Raw genomic sequence first — 24,147 nt, forward strand, 5'->3', positions numbered from 1 at the left:
TAATTAGAAATTGTGATCTTTTACTGTATATTTACAATATGCTGAGCATTGTGCTTCATACATGTTGAGCTCCTCTAAATTCTTAAAATAATTGTATGAAAAAAGTATTCTTAATTTATCATGATAGTTACAATAATTACCAAAACAGAAAAAATGACAGAACTGGGGGGGAAAAGTAGGGTTTAAAGAAAGCATGGATATTGAACTGAAGAATTCATTCATGACATATACTAAATATTTCATTATAATAATTGAAATCTGATTCTTTAAGAATTGACATATGTATCTTGGATTTTTATCTATTACTATTTGATCTATTACTCTCATTTTGCCTGATTCTGTGATTTGCGTGGCACTGTGTCTTGTTCCTGGATATCAGTTTACACTGAGCCCTCTGACTTTGATGAATCCTTTGAGTCACAGTTCTCTATCCCAACATTCCCCCAAACTGTACCCTGAATACAATATGCTGATTGTACTACCAGCCCTACTCTCCCATTGGAGGAACAATAAACAACAAAATGGTTATCTTTTAAAAAAGGACAATCCAAACTCTGTATTCCATCTTCCTCAAAGAATTAAGCATTGCAGGTATACGTCTAAGAGGAAGGTTTTGTTTTCTTTTCATTTTTTCCTCTTAGATCACTCCCTCTATTCCTTCCTTCCTTCCTTCCTTCTTTCCCTTTCCCTTTTCCTTTTCCTTCCTTTCCTTTCCTTTTTCTTCCTTCACCATTTCTACTGGTGTGGATAACTGTGGAATGCTAAGAAATATTATAATCAATCAGGAATTATAAAACACTTTAGATAAAGCTTCTCTGTTGCTTTTAGTTATGGAAATGCAGCATTTATACTTGCAATGTCTAAATGCTTTCATTTGACAAGGCTGTCTTGGAAATTGCTATACACCCCACTGAATATTTGGACAGTGGAATTTCCACAGCAAGCCTCCATTGCTTGATGTAGGTATTAGATGTGCATTTGAAGTTCACTGCTGGAATTGTCATGATGGTCTTCCACAGTAGAATTCCTCTTCTACCTACCCCATCTCCAACTACTGCATCCAACTTGCACTGTTCTCTGAACAATTTCTGTCTCTTTCCAAACACTGCCATTGTTGTTGCCTTTAACTTGGCCACTTCTTTTTATCTTTCTCCTTTCAGTCTATAGATGAGGAAATACCTGACCAGTGGACAAGATAGAAGAGGGGGGTCTGGACTTCTAAAATGGCTCACTCAGTTTCCAACTATGCATGAGAGGAAACTGTGTTTCTTCCATCTGTGTGTTAAATGGACATAGATATGTTATAGCAGGCATTTTTTAGAAAAAAAAACATAGCAGTAAAGTATATCTTTAAATAGTGTGAAAGTAATAAAGATTCTCTATGGAGTCAATGAATCAGCTGCATCTTGTTGAATATCAAATGACAGCCCAACAGAAACTTGCTTAAGCAAAAGTAATTTATTGTTTCAAGTAAGAGAAAGGTCAAAGTGTGAGTTTTGTTCAGGGTATTGATAGAATCAAGAGTCAAGGAATTTTTAATTGATTTTTATTTTATTTTTAAAAATTATTTATTCATGAGAGACACAGAAAGAGAGCGGAGACATAGGCAGAGGGAGAAGCAGGCTCCCTGAGGGGATCTTGAAGAGGGACTCAGCCCAGGATCCAGGATCCGGGTTCACGACCTGAGCCAAAGGCAGACGCTCAACCACTGCCCATCAAGTAATTTTTTAAAACAAACTTTTTTAGAATAGTTTTAGATTTACTAGGAAGTTGTAAAGATAGTATAGAAATTCCTCATATGCCACGCCTAGTTTTCCCTGTTATTACCATCCTACATGAATGCGGTGCAATTACCACATATAATGAGCAATATTGATGTGTTATTGGTATGTTGTTGATGGTATGTTATTATTAGCTGAAATCCATTGATATGTTGGTATGTTATTATTAGCTGACGTCTATACTTTATCAAGTGTCTTCAGTACTTACTTAAGGTACATTTTTTGTTCCAAGATCTTACATTGCAGCTAATCATCATGCCTGTAGTGGTTTTTATATTTTCCTTGCTTTTGATGTTATTGACTGTTTCAGGGAACTGGTTAGGTATTTTGTAGAATGTCCTTCAACTGAGATTTGTCTGTTTTTCTCATAATTAATATAAAGCATGGATTTTTGAGGTAGTGTTTGCCCAGATTTGTCCACCATAAAGTTATTCTTTCCACTCCCCCTTTCCATATTGTATTTTTGGAAGGACGTTACCATGTGTGGTACTTATACTCCACTCAGGACAGCATCATAACTGAAACCACTATGATGATCTTAAGTTTTAATTTTTTCTTAGTAGGGCTTTCACACCCTTTTTAAATTAAGCCAGTAATTAATAGAACAGTAATTCCAATGTTTTAAAAAGTCATCTCTTGGAAAGACATACCAGTTTTAAGATATTTGCAATCACCATAAAATTTTGTATCCTGTTTTTTATCTGAAGGCAATTATTGGTTCTGTTTATATTAGTTAAGATTGTTTTTGCTTTTATTTTACTGCTTTAAGAAATTACACATTTATTGTAGAGATATAAAGGTTAATAAAATAAAATATTAAAGATGCTTCTAATTTGAACTTTTAAATGTACTGTAGCTTAATTCTCTGTGAAATGTGTTCAAATTATAGTGGAACTCAAAATATCTTGGGTGACTTCTCAATTTGAAATCCATGAAATTGACATAATCAAATTGGGAACTCTGAAGTAAAACTTTGGTTACTTGGAATTTTTAGAGAATTAGACTTCCAGATTAAAAAAAAAAACTTTTTTTGGGGAGTACAGTGCAATGATACTTTTTTGAGTATATATATATATATATATATATATATATATATACATATATATATTATAATATATAATATATATTAATAGCTCCCTGACAAGAATCTTTTCCAATTCTCTTCTACCTGAAGTGGTGGATAGTGGTCATAATTTGTTTATTTTCTTATGACTCTATTAAAACCTTCCCTTTGAGTGCTGCATATTTCTAAAAACATTTAAGTTTTGTCTTAAAAGTGTTCCTATATATATGTAAGCTTCTCAAAATCCAATTTGAGATTAGCATATCACTCAATATTTTAAGTCAATTTTATTAACAATTATTTTTTGAAAATGTTTGATATGCTAGATATGGTGACAATAAGTGCTTTTTATACGTTCCATTTCACTTACTATTTTTTGGGGGGCTTTTTAAAGGTTTTATTTAAATACTGGTTAAGTTATTATAGAGTGCAATATTAGTTTCAAGTATACAGTATAGTGATTCAACACTTCCATACAACACCCAGTGCTCATCACAAGTGCACTTAATCCCCATCACCTATTTAACCCATCCCTCCACCCACCTACCATCTGGTAACCATCAATTTGTTCTCTATAGCTGAGAATCTGTTTCTTGGTTTGCCTCCCTCTCTCTTTTTTTCTTTTCTTGTTTGTTTTGTTTCTTAAATTCCACATATGAGTAAAATTATACGTATTTGTCTTTCTCAGACTGACGTGTTTTGCTTAGCTTAATGCTTTCTAGCTCCATCCATGTGATTGCAAATGACAAAATTTCATTCTTTTTTTATGGCTAAGTTGTACGTATATACCACATCTTTTTTTTTTTTTAAGATTTTATTTATTTGAGAGAGAGCGAGAACACAAGAGGGGCAGAGAGAGAAGCAGGCAGTCCTAAAATTTGTATGGAACTATGAAAATTCCAAATAGCCAAAGCAACTTTGAAAAAGGAAAGCCAAGTTGGAGGCATCAAAATTCTGGACTTCAAGTTATACAACAAAACTGTAGTGATCAAAGCAGTATGGTTGGTACTAGCACAAAAATGGACACATAGGTCAATAGAACAGAATAGAAAACCTAGAAAGGAACCCAAACTCTATGGTTAACTAATCTTCAAAAAAGCAGGGAACAATATATAATGGGAAAAAGACAGTCTCTTCAACAAATGGTGTTGGGAAAACTGGACAGCAACATGCAAAAGAATGAAACTGGACCACTTTCTTATACCAAACAGAAAAATAAATTCAAAATGTATGAGAGACCTAAATGTGAAACCTGAAACCATAAAAATCCTGGGGACAACACAGGCAGTAACCTCTCTACATGGGCCATAGCAGCTTCCTTCTAGATATGTCTCCTGACGCAAGGGAAATAAAAGCGAAAATGAACTACTGGGACTTCAAAATAAAAAGCTTCTGCACAGTGAAGGAAACAATCGACAAAACCAAAAGGTAACCTATGAGATGGGAGAAGATATTTGCAAATGACATATCAGATCAATGGTTAGTCCATGATATATAAAGAATATAGACAACTCAACCCTCCCCCAAATGAATAATCTAATTAAAAAATGGGCAGAAGAGGTGAATAGACATTTTCCAAAGAAGATATTGCTATTTATAATTTAGTGATATAGGTATTAAAATATCTGTTTTAGAGAAGAGGAAACTAAGGTTTAAGTTAATTAAGATCCTACAGAAGAGCCATGATTCAAACCTTTTGTAGACCACAATGCATACACTACATCTAAAAGCTAAGAAAGAGAACAACAGCCAACACCCAATGTAACACAAAAAATAGAAATAAATATTAATTGTTCAGAGATCTCCTTTTTGGTTCTCTCACGCTCCTTCATGCCTGCTGGGTGTGCAAAGCCCTGACCACTCCTTACCCAGGCCATTTCTCAGGCAAGTACTTACAGAAAACAAAATTGAGGGATGAGGTAATGCCTCCCTTGGGAACAAAGAACAGACATCCCATGAAAGCAGCAGATTCCCCAGTGTCAGAGTTTCTCTCCTGTATTTTCAGCCCCTTAAAATTGTTCCTTGCATATAATGAACATTGAGGATATATTTGATGTGAGACCTCAAGGAAAAAAAGTGATTCATTAAAATAATAGATATGTGAAATGAGGGAGTATTATGACTAATTGTAACCCTTGGCTTCATTATTCTAAAAAAACATAACAAAACTAAGCAATTAACTTCAATAGAAATAGTACCTATTTTGGTGTCTTTGTGCCTGGTAAATTCTTATTTTTTTTTTACATTTTTATCCCTTGAAACAATGCTTTGTTGTAGGTAATATTATCATCCTCATTTTACACATAAGGAAACTGAGGCTAGAGGCATTCAATGGTTTGCCCAAGGCTTCCTAACTAGCAAGTGGCGGAGCCAGGCTCTCTGAACGCATCCTCTCTGGTTCCAACACCCAGGCTCTCAATGACCTCATTAGGAAGTCACCACAATTGTTTTTATTTTTAATTTTTTTTGGCAATCAATTGGGAGCTTTTATAAAGAATTGGTCTTTGGTCCAATTTTCATCCAGGAATTGGTCCAGTTTTCATCAAGAAACAGAATGCAGAGGGATCTGCAAAGATAAAGACCCAGGAGGTGCTTCTGATATACACACAATACAAACCCGAGGAAGAGTCTGTCATTTGCTAAAGGAGCACGGAAGGTGGTGTCAGGGCCCTTGAACCTCATGGTTCTAATGCAAGCGGCTTTCTCTTGGCAAGACTCAACACTGCAGGCGCTCTTCCAGGTCCTGGCGTACGAAATCAGCCCCCAACAGAGGTCCAGGTAAATGTTTTAAAGGAGCCCAAAAAAGACTGAGTAAGGTGGCCACCCTGGGCCTTTTTTTAAAAAAAAGATTTATTTATTTATTCATGAGAGACACAGAGACAGGCAGAGGGAGAAGCAGGGAGCCCAAGGCAGGATCACGCCCTGGGCCAGAGGCAGGTGCTAAACCACTGCACCACCGGGGCTGCCCTAAGCCACCCTTGGTCTTTACCATGTGGCATCTGAGGTTGGCAGGTCCCCCTGTCAGTCTCTCCATTATGATTTCTGTCTCTCTCTCTCTCTTTTTTTTTTTTTTTTAAATTCCAGGTACTGAGGTTCTTGCTCTTTTCCAGGAGTCTGCGCCGGGTCTCCACACACCTAAATTTAGGGGGGCTGAAGATGGGGATGTGAAGAACCAGGGGAAAGGCAATTACTTTAGGGAAGAGAACGAAATGTTAGAGTCGAAACGAAAAAAAAATAAAAACCAAAAAAAAAAAAAAAGAAAAAAAAAACCCAAACACCCAGCAACACCTCCCCCCCCCCAAAAAAAAAACCAAAAAAAAAAAACAAAAACAAAAACAAAAAACAAACCCAACCTTGCTCAGGAAGAAAACGAATATAATCCAAGCTGACCCTTTCTGGCTTCGCGTCTCATCCACTCCAGGAAGTGCGTCCCCGGGTAGCTAGGCAACAGCGTTGCCGTGGCAACCGGGAAGGTCGGAGGGCTCCGACGTCGAGGTCCCGCGCGGCCCGACGGGGCGCGGAGCCGTCGGTTGCGGGCGACGAGGCTTGTCAGAGTCTCGCGAGAGTTGCGTGCGGTTGCGGGCGAGCGCGTTGGCGTCCGCCGTCGGGAGGCGCCGGGCCGCCGGGGGCGATGGCTGCCAGGCTGGGGGTGCCCGGCTCGACCCTGCGGGTGCTGGAAGAGGCGCTGGGCTTGGACCTGACGGCCGCCGGGGACACGGCGGAGGCGGTGGCCGCCGAGGGCGCCTTCTACCTGGAGCGTATCCTTACGTGCAGGCGCGCCCCTCGGGAGCGGGTTTGCGGGCGAGGGCGCCCCGGGAGGCTGGAGGCCGCGCCGCAGGTCGGGATGCCCGCGGGCCTCGAGGGCCTGGAGGCGCCTCCGCCCGCCGGGAGGGTCGCCGCCGCCGTCCACAGGGGCCGGGCTGCTGCGTCCCGGTGGGAGGAGCCCCCGGGCAGACCCCGGGCGGAAGCGCCCCACCTGCGACTCTGCAGATGGGCCCTGAGTGGCCGGGTCCGGGTCCGGGTCCGTTTGAGGATGATCACTACATCTTTAATTTTAAAGCCACTAAGGGAGGACCTGGAGAGCCGAAATGGGATGATAGGAAGAGGTCAGACGGTGACGAATGGACAATTATCTGCAAGTACGAGAACAGTGGAAGAGCAAGCAGTCTGTGGGGGAGAGCTCGCCTCCCCCAGGCACGCAGAGTAATTGCACTGGAGAAGGAGACTTCAGGGGAAAGATACCTCCTTTTTTTTTTTTTTTTTTTTTCTTTTTTCCAGGCAGGTAGGAGAGAGATGGTGATCTGTTTTATTCTTGAAGACATCAAGGAAACTCCAAAATCCACCTTATTATTTTTTTTTCCGTCCGACTATGAATCCTCCCCCCCCCCCCCCCCCCCCCCCCCCAGCTTTAATCCAAGGCTTCAGAGACCTAACAGCGGTTCGCCCCGTGGCCTTTGGACCTGACCTGACTTGACCTGACTCGGACTCTACACGTCGGTGCTTCACGGAGCTTTGAAGAACTTAGTTGCAAGGATCAAACAAAATATGTAGTATTTTATTCAATGCAAACACGAGTTTTTATAGGCATGTCAGTTTGAATAGTTCAAGATCAATTTAAATAAGATCCGTGGGTACCTTAGTGTCTTAAATGAGGGTTTTATATACTTGGTAGCTCTAAATAGCTGCCTTTTCCAGTAACGTTCCCTTTTTAAATCCAGAAATGGGTCAGCAGTTCTTTGAGAACTTACCTATACGTCAAGTATAAAGTTACCTAGGGTCCCTGGTAGCGAGTGGCAACCAGGCATCTTATTTTTGTCTACACCAAGATGATTTCTGTAACACATAGTTTAATTGTTAACATGAGACAGAACGCGCTGAGTTAGCTTTTTTTGCACTTTCTGGAACTCCAGTATAGCACAGCTTTTAGGTTTACTGAATTTTCAGGGGGGACTGCTGAGTCACAACTGCCGATACATAGCACAAAGCCTGTGTTACGAGGAATTCTCCAGATAATCATATTTGTGAATATAAGCGCCTCTGACTTTTTAGGATTTTATTATCCAGTTTCTGAATTATCTGGCCCCTTTGCTTTTCTTTCATCTTTCTTTAGTTGTCTGATATTTTGGGTTTCAACCAAAGGGTAGTTGAGGGATAGCAAAACTACATATTTTGCCAATTTTCCTACATTAAGTGTTTAGGTAAGAGGTTTAGTCATGAGAGAGGCTTTAACCCTTAGTTAAAATGAAGTTTGAGGATTACTTTTGATTGCCAATTATCCCTGTATCCCTGGGCTCTCTTAACCTGCATAATTAAGAGTTGACTGTATAATGTTATTTGACATTGTTTCTTAAGGTAATTATGATAGTTGCTGAAGTGAGACTTTCTTGAGTTTAAAGTCTTTAGCTCTCAGGTAATTTAATTGAGCTATCACAGTGGATAAATAAAAGTTATAATATGCACAAATGAATCAGAAATCTGATGTTCTGTACTTTCCACATACACTTTATCACTTCTAATCTGCATTTGCTCTTGGGCTTCTCTTATTTATGACTGAACAGATGCTCCTTAGAACACTAGATATCAAGATATTAATAGTCTTTGAAAGAGGTTGACTCTAATTCTCCAGGAAGTCACCCTTTTCTTTGCCGTTAAACATTCAAACATAAAGAACATGTACAGAATAACAGGGCCCAAACCAGAAACACCCAGAATCCACCATGAGGGTAATGGCTTCATTAGTAAAGCCCCTGTGTTCTTTATGAGCTTAGAGAATGTATTCAGGAAAAATAACTCTTCCTCCTGCAACACCCCTTCTTTGTAACCTACTACCTGTAAAGGTGTGTAGGTGTTACCTGCTTCTCTTCTGAAGTGGTTACAGTATCATTGCTTTTATGCTTTAAACTTCCACAAGGCAAGATACAAACATGCGTGCACATAGTTCCTTTCTTAGCTATCTCCAGAGCTTTTAAGAAATCTGTGTATGCAGTTAAGAGTCCTCCAGAGAACTCTTCCTTAGAAAGGTTTTTGCAACATTGTAAAATATAAGGCTAGGTTTTAACTATGTGCTTTGTAAAGGGTCAAGTGTTTGTAAAGGTTGGTTGTTTTTGTGAATGAATTTTGTTAGAAATGGGTACCACTTGGGTAAGGTTTTCAGTTGCAGTAGAAACTGCGGCTAATGTGTGGCTTTGGACATTTGGGAATGCCCATTCCAATTGGCTGGAATGAATTGTACTAAGAAAGTTAATACTGAATTGATTTTGTTGCTACTTGTTGAAAGTTCAAGGAAGAATAATGGAAAACAGGGACTCTAGGAAAGTGGAGCCCCAAACTATTGTTTTTGTTATATGTACTTCCTTTTGCACTGATTCTCTACTCCCCTAACTAGATTTTGATTATCTTTTTTTTTTAATAACGATCTTTTCTTTGATTTTTAATTTATTTATGATAGTCACAGAGAGAGAGAGAGAGAGAGAGGCAGAGACATAGGCAGAGGGAGAAGCAGGCTCCATGCACCAGGAGCCCGACGTGGGATTCGATCCTGGGTCTCCAGGATCACGCCCTGGGCGAAAGGCAGGCGCTAAACCGCTGCGCCACCCAGGGATCCCTAGATTTTGATTATCTTTCAAAGGCAATCCAGCACTAAGAATTTGGCTACTTAGATAATTGACATAAGTTTGCTGACCACTGAAGAAGGTCTCCTTTGGCCCCAATGGCAGTGTCTGAGACTTTAGCCAGTCCTTTGAAGTTAATCAACTCTGAATGCAGTCCCAAAGTCAACTGTTTCTGAAAAGGCAAAATTAAGGATTTCACAAGTCACCTGAAATATGGTGATCACACTTAGATAACCCATGTGATAAGATGCATGCTTGTTTTCTAAATGACATCCCTACACAATCTTTCATTGCATTTTATATGCATGAAAGTTATGAGCTATTGGAAAGAACAAATTGTAAAATTGTATTTTGTTGTGTGTCCTCTAGTCTAGGCAAACTTTAATGTGCACGTGAATAAAAAAATTTGGATCTTTAAAAGAAGACTAATTCAGTAAGTCCCAGTCAGGGCTGAGATTCTGCGTTGCTAACAAGCTCCCAGGTGCTGCGGGTGCTGCAGGTGCTGCTGGTCTAAGTAGTATAATTGAAGTAACAAGGATGTCTACAAATTTCTTAACTACTAGCCTTTAGATTTTCAGATAAGAGGTATAATATGTAGAGCTCATATCCTTGGATATCTGGCTTAGAAGTTGAATAAACTTAAACCACCATCCACTATGAGAATGATGGGCTTTATATTTTGAAAAAAACGTTATTTTCCAGCTTCTGAGGCAGAGGATGACAGTGATGTCTGGGTCAGGGGTAGTCAATAAATTTGCACTTGTGCTGAGTCCATGACTCCCTGGTATGTGGTATTAATAAGAGTTCTAAGACCTCCTGAAGACTTGGTGGGAAAAACTGCAAAAAACAAACAACAATGGTGGGGGGAGTGGAAGCAAGTGTGCCAGTTATTTGCCATCTTTGGTATATATTATTTCAGTGATCTAACATTATTTAAACTGGCATTCTTAAGAAAGGGGACAGTGGCTATGATGTTCGCTATTTACAGTACTTTTGTTTCAATTTAGTGAGTAAAATGTTGATCATGGAGGATCCAGGCTAGATTTTAGATTGCCTCTGTGTATATTGGCTCTGTAGTGATGGCAAAGATTACAAAGCAATTTCTGTCTATAGTAGCTTTGGGAAATCATGTAAAATATAATTAGCTATATGTTTCACTCCAGTTCTTTATAAAGATGCTGCTGCTGGCAGTGATCACTACCTCCATAGCAGCAGTGGAAGAGACCAGTGTGTGAGGAACTTTGTATGGTGCTCACATCTGAAAATTGTTCATAGCTTTCTGGCTGTGGTCCATTTGCAGAACCTTGTTTGTGACCCTGTTGAATCAACTGTCACCTCAAGCTCTGCTCCATTACACCAGCTGAAATGCTTCTCTGTGTCTTCTTGCAGTTGTGTCTTCTGTAGTGCTGTGATGGATTTAGGGTTTCCTGGTAGTTTCAGTGTGAATGTATATTGGGCTATTTTCTGAGAGGGTCTATAAGGTTAGGATCTGGTACAAATTCTGCTAGTGCAGAAACTATCAGTTCACTCATGGTGACCAGGTACCAGGGAACCAATTCATGGTATGTAAAATCCTACTAAATTTCTTCCATAGCAAGTGGAGATGTGGAATGAGTACTTGGTCTGAGTATAGGCTCTGACTCTAGGATATGGAACCTGGCCTAGAACTCGGTGGTGCTGTGGGCTGTGGCTACAGGTCAGGGAGGAAGGGAAATCACAGATGGTACCCTGGGCAAGAGCAGACTAGAAAACTGGGCACAATATTTAATGTCAGGTTAACTTCAAGCAGACAGAGAGGTAATGGCTACATCTGAAGGGAATAGAAAGGATGAAAAAAATGAATTTTGGAAATGGAATTCAACAATGTTCTTTGAAGGAATACTAGGCAGATAATACGAAGGGAGTTCTGTAAGAGCTCAGAATCAGGTTGGCATTAACAAACTGATTTTAAGACAGAATTCTGGCTTATTCTTCAATGGAAAAAAAATCACTTTTTCTGAGAACTATGACCAGCTTAATTGTATGGACATTTCCTGGAGAATAGGATCACCTAAGAGATGAGATTACACATGAGAAAGTTGTCCAGGAAAAGTAGAACAAGAGTAGAGGGTTTTTATCATTCAGGCAATTCTTGGTCAATTGCTTATTCCTGTCCTGGCAACATTGCTTCTGAAGCAATGCTTTCCAACCTTTTTTACACATGATATTCCATCAGATCTTGCATCATTTAGTCTTTCTGGCTGTCCCAAAGGCCAAGGGAATCAACATCTGTACAATCTGCAGTGTTCTCTTTATGAGAACTGAAGAGTGTAATTTCTCTCAGGCTTTAGAACCAGTTCTGCTGTATATCTGCGGAGAAACTCATCTGTTTTCATTGGATGGATACTGAATTGGTATCTGATTACATTCCCCTCTGTACACTGACTGCTGGGAAGCTTTGGGTCATGTGACTTAGGTTTGACAAAGTTCATGAAACTTTATGGCATGTACTGCAGCTTTACCTTTGTCTTATTTCTCTACTTTCTCTTTTAATTTCCATATTTACTTATTTTTATATTTTGTATATATGCGTATTTGTAAGCTGCCACACAGTCATTGGGGGATTTGATTGTGCATTTGTCCATGTGTTGTTATCCAGCTAGGCTAGATAGACAGATGCATGCCAAAGTACATTTATTTCTTCAGTAACACTGCAACATCACATTTCAATTCAGTTGCTCCTGGGAAGATTTTTCTGTACAAATGATTTTTGTGGATATTGAAAATACCAATCAAGGAAAATAGTGGTTCCTATATTGAATGTTTGTCCTCTTCCTGACCTTTCGTCTTATTAATCTCTTGCCCGTGGCTGATTTAATGTTTGGGTCTGTTGCCCCGTAGCTCTCTTACACTTCTCCCTCCTTTAGGGCCTTCAAATTGAGCTATTTAAATGATTTGATTTAGCTGTTGGTAGCATAACACTTGAGAGTTTGGAAAACAAGTGAGGGTTCATTGCCTAGGAGTTTAGTAAAAATTACAGTTTTTTTGTGTCATTGTAGAAACATGTAGAAACTGCAGAAATACAATATTGTAGAAAATTCCTGATCTTTTTATTTAAGAAATTTGTCTCCGTCACTTCTAGGAATATGATTTTTGGCAATTTTTAATCTCCCTAATTCAGTTTCTTTCTTTCTTTCTTTCTTTCTTTCTTTCTTTCTTTCTTTCTTTCTTTCTTTTTCTTTCTTTCTTTCTTTCTTTCTTTCATTTAGAAAAGACTGTATCTATGTTATTTAATTTCACAGGATTGTTGTGGAAATAAATATGATAGTGCTCCATATGACAGTACTTTTTAAGCTTTATAAAATGGTATTTTTTCATTTTTTCTTTTTGATTTGGGGGGAAACAGTATATTATTAGGGTTTGAAAGCTGTTGCCTTGAGTATTTTCTAGGTAGCAGTATAGCAAGTTTGATATTTCCAAAGCTTTGAGGACAAATCACTTTTTTCTTCTACATATTGCCATGTTTAACAACCTATGCTTTGATGTTTCTTCCTCACATTAATCTTATCAGTTGGCTTATTTACAATTTTAAAGTCTGTCCAAATGATTTTGGAATATTTACATCTTTGTGGAATGTATTATGGTGTGAGCAGTGATGATGGAAGGATGGTATTACTTTTCTGGGGACTTAAAGATAAGTGATTTCTTACAAAATCAAGTTTTAGTAAATGTCATGCAGAAAAGGGCATTCTTTTCCATAAAAAAAAAGAGACTGATTTCCTGTAGCTGAACTTCAGGAAATTTTATCTAATGAAGTGAAAATATATCGGAAAAATATAAATTTAGAAAAGTGGAAAATTTAGAATGTATTTTAATAATCCATTCATCTTAATGCATGGGGGAACTGGACCATGAAAGACCTATGAGACTTCTCCACAGGTACTCATCTCTTTCTAGAAAAGGAGAACAATAACAAATACTTACATAGCATTTACTATGAGCCAGGCACCATTCTAAATGATTTACACTTTTAATACTCTTGAAACCTCTTAAGGTATTATGGTTGCTGACTTTCAAAATGATGCCCACTGATCTCCATATCCTGGTCCTCATGCTACTATATACTTCCGTTATATATTGAATAGGATTGACTTATGTAACCAATAGAATAGTGAAGAAATGATGATGTATGACTTCTTAGGCTTGGCCATAAAAGTTATTGTGGCTTCCACTTTGCTTTCTTGCTTATTCTGGGGGTAACTAGCCACTATGTCTTGAGAATGCTTAAGAAACTTATGGAGAGACTCACATGGGGAGGAATTGAAACTTTCAGCTAACAATGTTAGAGCCATCTTTGAAAGGGATCCTATTGCCTCAGCTGAGCCTTCAGAAGACTGCAAGGTTGGCTTCAGTCTTGACTGAGGCCTCATGAGAGATCCCAAATGAAAATACATGAGCTAAGCCACCGAATACTTGACCATGGATACTGTGAGATAATGGATACTTATTGTTAAGCCTTATGTTTTGGGGAGTTGGTTATGTAACAATAATAAAAAGATAAAAAGTACAGATTTTGGCACCTGATAATGGGATTTTTTTTTTTTAAAGATTTTATTTATTTTTTTCTGAGAGAGAGAGGCAGAGACATACGCAGAGGGAGAAGCAGGCTCCATGCAGGGAGCCTGATGTGGGACTCCCTCCCGGACTCCAGGATTATGCCCTGGGCCAAAGGTAGATGCTAAACTGCTGAGCCACCCAGGCACCCTGAAATGGGGTTCTAACATAAGAGATACTTTAAAGTATTGGAGTGGTTCTAGAAATGAATATAGGACAGATGTTGGAAGTTCTTTAAGTAGGATGTTAGTGAAAGCTAAAATACCTTGAACAGACTATTAGTGGAAGCCTTATGGTCTATAAGAAGGCTGCTGGCAAGGGATTAAAGGAGAGTGAAGCCAGTACTATTGGAAACTTCCATAGCTGTAGGTGGGTACTTCAATACTGGTACCCTGTATGGGTAACTTCAAAGTTATAGGATCAGATGCAGGTATGCAATTTTTTTTCCTGTAGTTTAATCTACCACACTAGTTTTTAATTAGTTATTTAATTGGTTATTTTAATTATTTTAGTTAAATTAACTAGTTGTGTTTTTTTTTTTTTTTAAGCCTAGATTACTTTTCACCGTATTTTTGGGAGATACACTCTTGTTTGACAATAAAATAGTGGTCTTTGACACTGTCTAGTTCCCAAGGATTGGTTATAACTGAAGTAGGCTTAAGTGTCTCAAGTGGATAAAGCAAACAGTGAAAAGTTACAGCTTATGATGGAGCTGAGTAACAAGACTGCATTACTTATCTTTTAGAGGTTTAGAACTGTGTGGAAGATACTTGGCAAACACTTCAAGTGTTTGCATAGTACAGGAAACAAATATGGAATAATGAAAGGTTTAAGTATAGCATAGTGAAACTTAACTCTGGGGCTGATTCCCAACTGTCTTAGGTCCTAGCTGAATGACCTTGTGGGTGTGAGTCCTGATCTATGAAATGGAGATGATAATAGCTTGTAGGTAGGATGAAGATGAAGTGAGTTAATTCATCATGTAAAGCCCCCAAGGACAATGCCTGGCTTTTATTAAATACTGTGTAAGTGATATCAGTTCTTACTATAAATGGTATAATTTATTATATACACTTTTAGCTAAGTTTTGGAAGACAATTTCTCATAACCAGCAGCAAGATGAAAACTAGGCTAATCTCATCTTTGATTTTCACAACCACTACTATATGTTAAAGTGTTTAATTTCATGCATCTTGAACTTGGCATAATCGTGTGTATGTTAGGAAAAAAATGTAAACCTACCAACCAACAAAATACTGTGATTGGTGTATGTTTTGATTTCTTTGGAAATTAAATGTTATTTTGAAGTTTTCATTTGTACTTACAATAACTTGTAGTTTTTGAAAGTCTTAAAATGGTGTTAGAATTTTTTATTAGAGTCATTTCCATTTATATTTTAATGCTTATTTCTTGATAATTTGTGAATTATTGAATTATGATTACTGTATAGTTTATATTTACTTAAAAATTAGTCTGCCTTTCCTGAGAAGAAAATTTAATTTTAAAATTGAACTATATAATAAAAAAGCAGTGATTGAAATAACTTTTATTGTGAAAACATTTAAATGTTTTTTACTTATATTTAAATATTGGTGTGCTTTTTAAAAATTCATAATATTTTAAATAAATAAGTCAGAGTGCACTGTGATTGACTCAGGAGCTCTAAGAAATTAAGTTAGTTGGAGATAAATTTAAAAAACTTACTGCCATAGTTTTCCTGTCCATCATTTTATTATCTCTTCCTAAGCCTTCTTAGAATTGAATTGGAAATCATTAGATAGTAAATAGACATGTGGGAAGATAGTTTTTCATGAGTTTGGGTTATGTAGAACAATAATTTAAAATAATGAAAAATATTTTTGTTTCAAAATACTTGTATTTGTAGGTTGTATGGGGAAGAGAAATTTTTTTTTTTTGTTTATTTATTTATTTATTTATGATAGTCACAGAGAGAGAGAGAGAGAGAGAGAGAGAGGCAGAGACACAGACAGAGGGAGAAGCAGGCTCCATGCACCGGGAGCCTGATGTGGGATTCGATCCCGGGTCTCCAGGATCGCGCCCTGGGCCAAAGGCAGGCGCCAAACCGCTGCGCCACCCAGGGATCCCGGGAAGAGAAATTTTGAAAAAAGCTTAAATTACATTTACCAACTGGTAAGATATATGGATCTGAAACTGAATTTTAAGGTCAAATCAGTTTTAAATAAATCATTTTCTTCCACATATTTTGAGATTGACACTTGACAAGATTTCAGAGGTCGCCATAACTGAAGCATCTGAAGATGATTATGAATATGAAGAGGTAATTTTTTCATTTTAGGTATTTAATCTGTAAATTCACTAGTCATTCTTAGGAAACATTCATTCTATTTTGTTTTATTTTTTTTGTTTTCCTTAAGAGATGCTAGTTTTCCAAACCTAGCATCAACTATTTAAGAGTGAAGCATGAAAGTTCTATTTGAAAGTTTAGATTTGTTAATGCCTCTGGCTCTTTTGGTTTTCCTGTTAGTTGGGCTTCAACGTTTGGTCCTTATCCTTTGCCTTGTGGATACTGACTCCAGACTGTCATTTCGTCCAGCAGGCATTCCCTAATATCCATTCTGCTCTTGGATGGGTTTCCCAGAGTCCCACTATGGGCTGCAGCTCAGATCCCAGGCTTCCTTTCAGCTTAACTATAATTCTGTGTAGTGTAGTTCCTGTCTCAAATCTTCCCTTTAATTCTCTGTTTGGATGGGACTTATCATTACATCAGAAACATGGCCCATATAATAGTAGCTCCTAGATGACAGACTCTGTAAGTACAACTGTGGAAGCAAGCCTGACAGTTTGTGGCCTGGGCAAGTAAAAGAACAAGCAGTAGATAAGCTTTTTATTACTACTAGTAAAATAGAGATAATATGAATATGTGCCACATGAAATTACTGAAGGGTTCATATAAAAGGCATAGAACTGATCAGCACTAAGAAGCACATGGTAAGTATGAACCATCATTAGTGTCATAATTAGAGTCAATTGCATTCTTCCAAGAGCTTAATATCTAGGCAGTGAGTTTTATTTTTTATTTTTTTATTTTTTAAACTAGAGATTGGCAGTTGCTACTAGTTACAAAAGAGAAGTAGCCTTACATTTTTTTTTTTTCTCAGCAGAGTTGTTAGACTACATTTGTCATTATAGATGAGAGTAGATGCCCATAAGCTGATCTGGAGTTTATCAGAGGTGACATTGAATGATGTTTACTAGGAAGTCAGAAAGCTTCCTGCTTGTTAGTTATCTTTTTGTCACAGAACTTCAGAATAACATGGGGTCTTATATAAGGTATATATTTTTTGATCCATTTTTTTATGAGGAAAAAATATTTCTGAAATGAAGTAAGGTTGCCTGCTTGCTCTTCCTATCCTCTTTCTTTTTGATTTAGATAGCAGATGACAATTTTAGCATTCCAGAAGGTGAAGAAGACCTGGCAAAAGCAATTCAGATGGTCCAAGAACAGGCTACAGATACTCAGATTTTGGTGAGAATTGAACACAACCTATAGTTTGTGTAATATGAACACAGATTTTTTATGTGAAGTCTTGAAAGTCATTTAATCTTTAAGTTTTACTGGCTAAACTTAAGTTTTACTTAGTAAACACCATCCTGTCACTTGTTGTACCTTTTTCTCTTCTGTGTGTTTATTATCACACTTAAGTAGTCATTTTTATTCTTTTTTTGTCATTTTCTATATCATGGTTACTCTTTCATAACTTCACTAAATGACACCTTCCTTCAGAACTCTGCCTGTTTAATCTCATTGGATATTAAACCAAGGATTTTTAACATTAATGTACAGAATTTGGTATTGGACACAGATACTAAAATGGGTTTTGTAAACATTGTGTTTTTTTTTTTTGTTTTATGGAATATTCATCTCACAGGGAGTTCTTAATATGTTACAACATTTTTTTTTCTTATCAACTATTTTACTAAAGAATGTGGTAGGGGATTTGTTGTTTTTATTCAGCTAGTCTTTAATTCCTTGAGACAAGGCCAGTATCTCATTCATATTTAATCCCTAACACCTTTCATGGTTCCTGGCATTTGGGAGATGTTCAACAAATATATGTTGAGTGAATATTATATTTGAGTTTAAAAACAGTCACATCACTTGGAACATGTATGTGTGTGTGTGTGTACGTTACATATAAAATGTTGATAGGACTGCTAATTTCCATGTGTAAGTAAGAATCATGGCAGTTAAAGGTGGTTGGATTTCTACTTTGAGTGTTTCAAAGTATGTGTATCAGATGTTTTCAGGAAAAGATAGAAAAGAAATATTATTTGAGAAGGCAGTAATCTACCAGATGTGTTGGAACCAATCTACCAGATGTGTATGTACATGCAAATATTAGCAGACATCTGTAGAAACTAAAATAGGTACAGTCTCTCTGTCCTCCTTTTCCTCCTGTGTTCCCAATTACTTCAACTATCATCTATCTCATTCTAAATATCATATTCAAATTTATTGACCAGAAATGCAATGGTTGCATTTATTATTGTGTAATGAATGTTTACTTCTAGCCATATTATATCCTTATCCAGTAATTATATATATTCTTCCACCATAATGCAAAGACTTGAAGGTAGGGATGTTGTATTCTGCTACCATGGTGTTTTACATGTTTGATATAGGGCCCTGCACATAATCAACATTATTATATAATATCTGTTAAAATGATCATAGGAAAGATATTCCAGATTATCCTACTTGAGTGTTAAAAATTTTGTTTTAAAACCCTAGTCATGGGAGCCTGGGTAGCTCAGTGGTTAATTGTCTGCCTTGCTCAGGGTGTAATCCCAGGTCGGGGGATTTGAGTCCCACATCAGGCTCTCTGTGAGGAGCCTCCTTTTCCACCTTTCTATATCTCTGCCTCTCTCTGCGTGTCTCTCATGCATCAATCAATCAATCAATCAATCAATCTTTAAAAACAAAAACAACCCCCCCCCCAGTCATTTATCAGGAAATTTCTCCCAAATTTGCTTCAATGGATTATTGTTTTGAATATTGTAGCAGCTACTAGTAATTAAGATCAGCATTACATTATGTAATTTTTTTGAAGAACCTTTTAGGGCAACAGAGATTCTTTCCTCATGCATTTCTATGTAACTATTAACAGGTATATAACATTTACCTGGTATGTAACCATTACCATGTTAAGGAGAAGGAGGAAGGAAAGGCTATTGTTGAGTTTCTATGTTTGAAAATAGATGTCTGTTTAAACAATCAGCAGTTAGATTGGTAAGTTCTTGCCAATAAGAAGAAAATTAAGGCACTCTGGAGACAATGATGCTGTTGATATTTTTAAGTATCTTCCCATTATTTGGCTTATTTTATACACTGACTTATGGTGGTTTTATGACTGTCCTAAATCCATACCTCACTTGCTGAAATACACTTGCTTTTCTGATTCAGGGGTCTGCAAACTTGTTCTTTGGGCTTATATAGTAAGTATTTTAGATTTTGAGGGCTATAAGATGTCTGTTGCAACTTACCTCTCTTATGTAGTATGAAAGCAGCCATAGACAATATGTAAACAAGTGGGCATGGCTGTGTTCTAATAAACTTTATTTATATAGTTAGCTGACCCCTGATATAGTTGATAGACTGACTTCCATTATGAAATGGTAGGATAAACTACTTCATATCATATAACTTCTTCTCTATCATAGTGTTTCTAAAGATCAAGGCACTAGAATTTATTGTATTTCTTTTTATAATGATAATATTGAAAGAAGTAAAAGGTCCATATGTTCCCCCTTTGTGAAAATGTGTTATATGCTATTGAAAGGACAAGCTGACCTCCTTATTGTTCTTTAGATAATCCAGTCATGCTCTTGCCTCAGGTTATTTGCTGTTGCTAAAACTGAAACATGATTGTCTTTCTCTAGATTATCCTCAGATTCCACTTTATCAGTGAAATCTTCCTTCATCATTCTACATATATAATAGCCCAGCTCCACATACATATCTGCTCTGCATCTGGCTCTCCCTCCCTTCAGTCCTCTGCTCTTTTTTCTCCCAGACCCTTAGTGCCATCTGCCATATTATGTATTTTTTTTTTTCATATTATGTATTTTAATTTAGTTATTCGTTTCCTGGATCCGTCTACTTGACTATTAGATGTGAAGACTGAGTCTTATATAGGTATAAATTCATTACTGCTTTATCTCTAGTGATTAAAATAGTTCCTGGAACATAACATTCAACAAATATATATGAAAAAATAAACATTTGTACCAATAATCAAAGCTTAGTAATGATTTTGTATTTTCAAAATAAATAATGACACATTTAAATTTCAGGAGCAGAAAACAGTTCTTCCTTCAAAACAACAAGTACCTGAAGTAATAGAAGACTTTCTCTGCAATTTCCTAATCAAAATGGGAATGACCAGAACTCTTGATTGCTTTCAGTCTGAATGGTAAACAATTATGTAGATAAATAGTTCTCTAAAATGCTAACATGTACACTTTTAACTGTCTTAAAGGATTTGAAGTTGTTCAGCTTATGCAAAATGGATGAAATGGATGGAAGCCTTTCTCATCCCCACCAGTGGAACCACAACACACTTTCTCTCACATAATTAAGATGTCAGTTTAAAAGAAGTTTTTATTAAACCTCCTTTCTAAATATTCAAATTTGAGTGATTTTCAAAAATCAAGAAAATGGAATATCTCCTGGGATTATATATTAATACAAAGCTCTTTTATGAAATACTTTTCTAATACATTTTGCATAGTTATTAAGGGTAATATTTCCTGCATTCAGACATCCTACCAAGAGTACTACTTCATTTGCTTTACTTCTAGTGTAATGGCCTTTCTCTGCTCTCACAATTGTTTAATTCTTTTTCTATAAATATTTCTTCATTTAGAAATAAGCAGAATTATATTTTCAAACGATGTCTAGACACAGATCTTTTTTATAATCAAAAATTTTAGTAACTTATTGGTTATGGAAATCAGCAGGCATTCTGTCTTTATTCCTCTGCTACAGCAGTAATGTCACCAGGAATGTTTTCAGAGTCCTAAGGTTATTTAATGAAATATTGAATAGTTGGATGTAAAAATATGTTTGAGCCATTTTAAAAGACATTTCATATCATGGAAAGGGGATACTATGATATAAAAAATGTTTGTAGTGTTTTGAGACTAAATCCCAATTTTAAATATAAGGAGCAATTTGTAATTTCTACTACCACAACCTTGTTGTAATTTTCATTTGCTGCTTTTTTTAGTTCTCATCTACCAAGACCATGTACATCGAAGAAATCAGTTTTATTATTTTAAAGTGCATATCTAAAGTTAATAAATTGAATGAAAGGACCATTTTTCATTAAAACAGTTTAGGAAAAAGAGCAAGTTTGATGGTAGAAAAATAATAATGTTCCTATTAAATAGAAATTGCATGAATGATTTTTATAAAAATGTCCCTAAGAGATAATTACAAATGTATTAGAAAATACATTTTTGTAAAAGTAGGTAGATGATTAATTTACAGTACTAATGAAATGAAAAATTAATATGGCTCAGTTCCTTTTTTTTTCTAAGAATATGTATAGGACATGTAGTACTTCCATGTTTGTTCATTCCAAAGTGTGAAATTATTCTCTTTGAGAAATCTGGAACCAACTGTATTTTTAACAAGTGCTTGTTGTTCATATTGTCCTTTTAGATTTAGCAATTTGAATTGAGTTAAAACTTCAGAGATAAAACTACAGTGGTATTAGGACTTGTAGAACCCCTATATGAGCATGCCATTTAATATATTACAATAATCTTAAAGTAAAATTCATATATCTCATTATTATATGGGTTTAGTAATACTGTGTTTCAAATAATTGTATCCTTATCCCTAGCCGTCAGTTTGTAATGAAGTTACAAACTGTAATAAGATTTCACAGTATTGACTCTTTATTTCAAATGACAAATTTTTTGCTTTGATCAGAAACTTTTACTTACTCTGCATAGTAGGGCTATTGGAATATTAAATATTTTTTTATCATTTTTATTATAGAGAAAAACATTTATAGTATTCATTACTATGAATTCATTTGTCTTATAGAACTTGACAAAATGAGTTTTCCTCATTGTTAGTTTATAAAATAGAAAACCTCAAAGTAACCAGAAAACCTGGGCAGTAAAATTTGGCTTGTGGTTTTTCAATCCTCAAACAGTAATTGCAGTAAGTCTTTTAAATCTAAGGTCAGCAAACAAATTTGGCCTGCCTCTTTTTTATAAATAAAATTTTGTTGGCACATAGCCATAACCTTTCTTTTAGGTATTGTCTATGGCCACTTTCATGCTATAACAGCAAAGTTAGTCACAGTGGACTACATATAGTCGACTACTAAGTGATTAACTACATATAGCCCAGAAAGCTTTTTTTTTTTTTTTTTTTTTTTGGCGAGTTCTAAACTATTTTGTGACAATTCACAAAAAGAAATTGTGTATGTATGAATGTAATAGGAATTTTTTCTGTGAATCACAAACAAGTGTGCACTGTGGGTTAGCAGTAGCTAACACAATTTTGTCTTTGTTGATAAAGTATTTTCCCTAACTGTCCCTAAAACATGGAGGAAAAATTCTCACTCAGTACTTGTTATTATCTAGGTGACTGTTTCCCTGTCTTTTATATCCTATGTCTCGGGCACCATCAGGAAGGAAAAATAAGCCTTACTCTTATGACTCTATTGATGTGCTTACTGAAATTATGTTGCTCTATTTGTCATCTGTGACAATGGGCCTTAAACTCTTCTGGTATATAGACAAAGCTTACGAAAGCCTTTGTACTTTCTCCCTGAAATACATGTATATTCTCCATTTCTGTGTGATTCTAAGTAGTTTATGGACCTTATGGTAAATATGAAGACCATTATGTAATTTTATTGGCAGGTCTCTTGTTGGTAAATTTTATTTCCTGTTCCTAATAGTTAAATAACAATCTTTTTTCCCATCTGAACACTTTTCAGTCTTATTCTAAGTGTGAGGGAATAAAGAGGAAGAAATAAAAAGGCCAGGATATTTCTTCAACACACACACACACACACACACACACACACACACACACACACCTGAAACAAAACCAAAAAATCTTATGTAGGGAATGCTGATTTTATTGAGAAATGTATTAGTGTATTTCTGGAGTTTGTAGATTAAGATTCCTAATGATCTAACAGTATTAGAATAGTTTTAGTGAGTTTAAAATCATCTTTGATATTTTTACATAGAGTATAGAAATTTTTCATGATAAATTATTTTTTAACGTCCTAAGATACATGGCATAGTATATGTTATGTTATATTATGCTTGACTTGTAGTTACCATATACTAATTTATTTACATAACATTTAATTTAGAGAAGGACTACATATCACTTTTTTTCTTATCAAAATCGGGCACTGAGGGGGCACTTGATGGGATGAGCACTGGATGTTATACTATATGTTGGCAAATCAAACTCCAATTAAAAAAATAATTTCTTTAGTGATTTTTTTCTGTGTTAAATAAAGCAAGTTGCTGAAAACCAATTTTATGGTTAGAAAAGCTTTATGGCCTAATACTTCAATCAATCCTTACATCTTCTCTTCTCAGATAAGTATAAATCACATTCTAAATATGAATATAATAGTGAGTTTATAATTAAATGGTTAATTTGTTTTATAAATTGTGGCAAGTATTACTTAATATTAATTCTATTATCTTAACCTTTTGAATATTCCACAGAGCTTATCTTGCTGTATTTTAATATCAGATAAGATCTATAACACAACCATATGACTCTTAATATGTAATATATTAATAAAATTAAGATTTGTAATATGAAAATGCTGATGATTAAAACATTTTTAAACATGTTTAGCTCATCTATAGCTCATCTGCAGGGATTTCTTTGTTAATAACTTTGTTACTGAAAAGTTTTTCTATGTTTATATTTTGTTTAGCTTTATTGCTATAAATAATGTATACATAAAATTATAATTAGTTATAAATCTGTAAGTGATTCTCTGATGTTCCTTTTAAATTCACTGAGAAAACAGAAGTTCTGTGACTCCTCCCTCCCTCT

At 36.0% G+C, this 24,147-nt stretch overlaps 1 protein-coding gene across 4 annotated transcripts in view; it reads left to right on the forward strand.

Annotated features, from left to right (window-relative positions):
* Positions 1-6,258: 6,258 nt before the first annotated feature.
* The window catches only part of SPAG16 (sperm associated antigen 16), a 938,011-nt gene continuing 920,122 nt past the window's right edge, over positions 6,259-24,147 (forward strand). For 2 of the 4 annotated variants that reach the window (XM_041737393.1, XM_041737392.1), the window contains exons 1-4: positions 6,259-6,602; positions 16,301-16,347; positions 17,461-17,556; positions 20,385-20,503. In XM_041737393.1, coding sequence (XP_041593327.1) covers positions 6,476-6,602; positions 16,301-16,347; positions 17,461-17,556; positions 20,385-20,503 — 389 coding nt within the window. In that variant the 5' untranslated portion in view covers positions 6,259-6,475. The remainder of the gene's footprint in view (positions 6,603-16,300; positions 16,348-17,460; positions 17,557-20,384; positions 20,504-24,147) is intronic. The other 2 variants (XM_041737389.1, XM_041737390.1) reach the window with 1 other exon arrangement.

This window comes from Vulpes lagopus, chromosome 22, assembly GCF_018345385.1.
Source record: "Vulpes lagopus strain Blue_001 chromosome 22, ASM1834538v1, whole genome shotgun sequence".
NCBI classification, from domain to species: Eukaryota; Metazoa; Chordata; class Mammalia; order Carnivora; family Canidae; genus Vulpes; species Vulpes lagopus.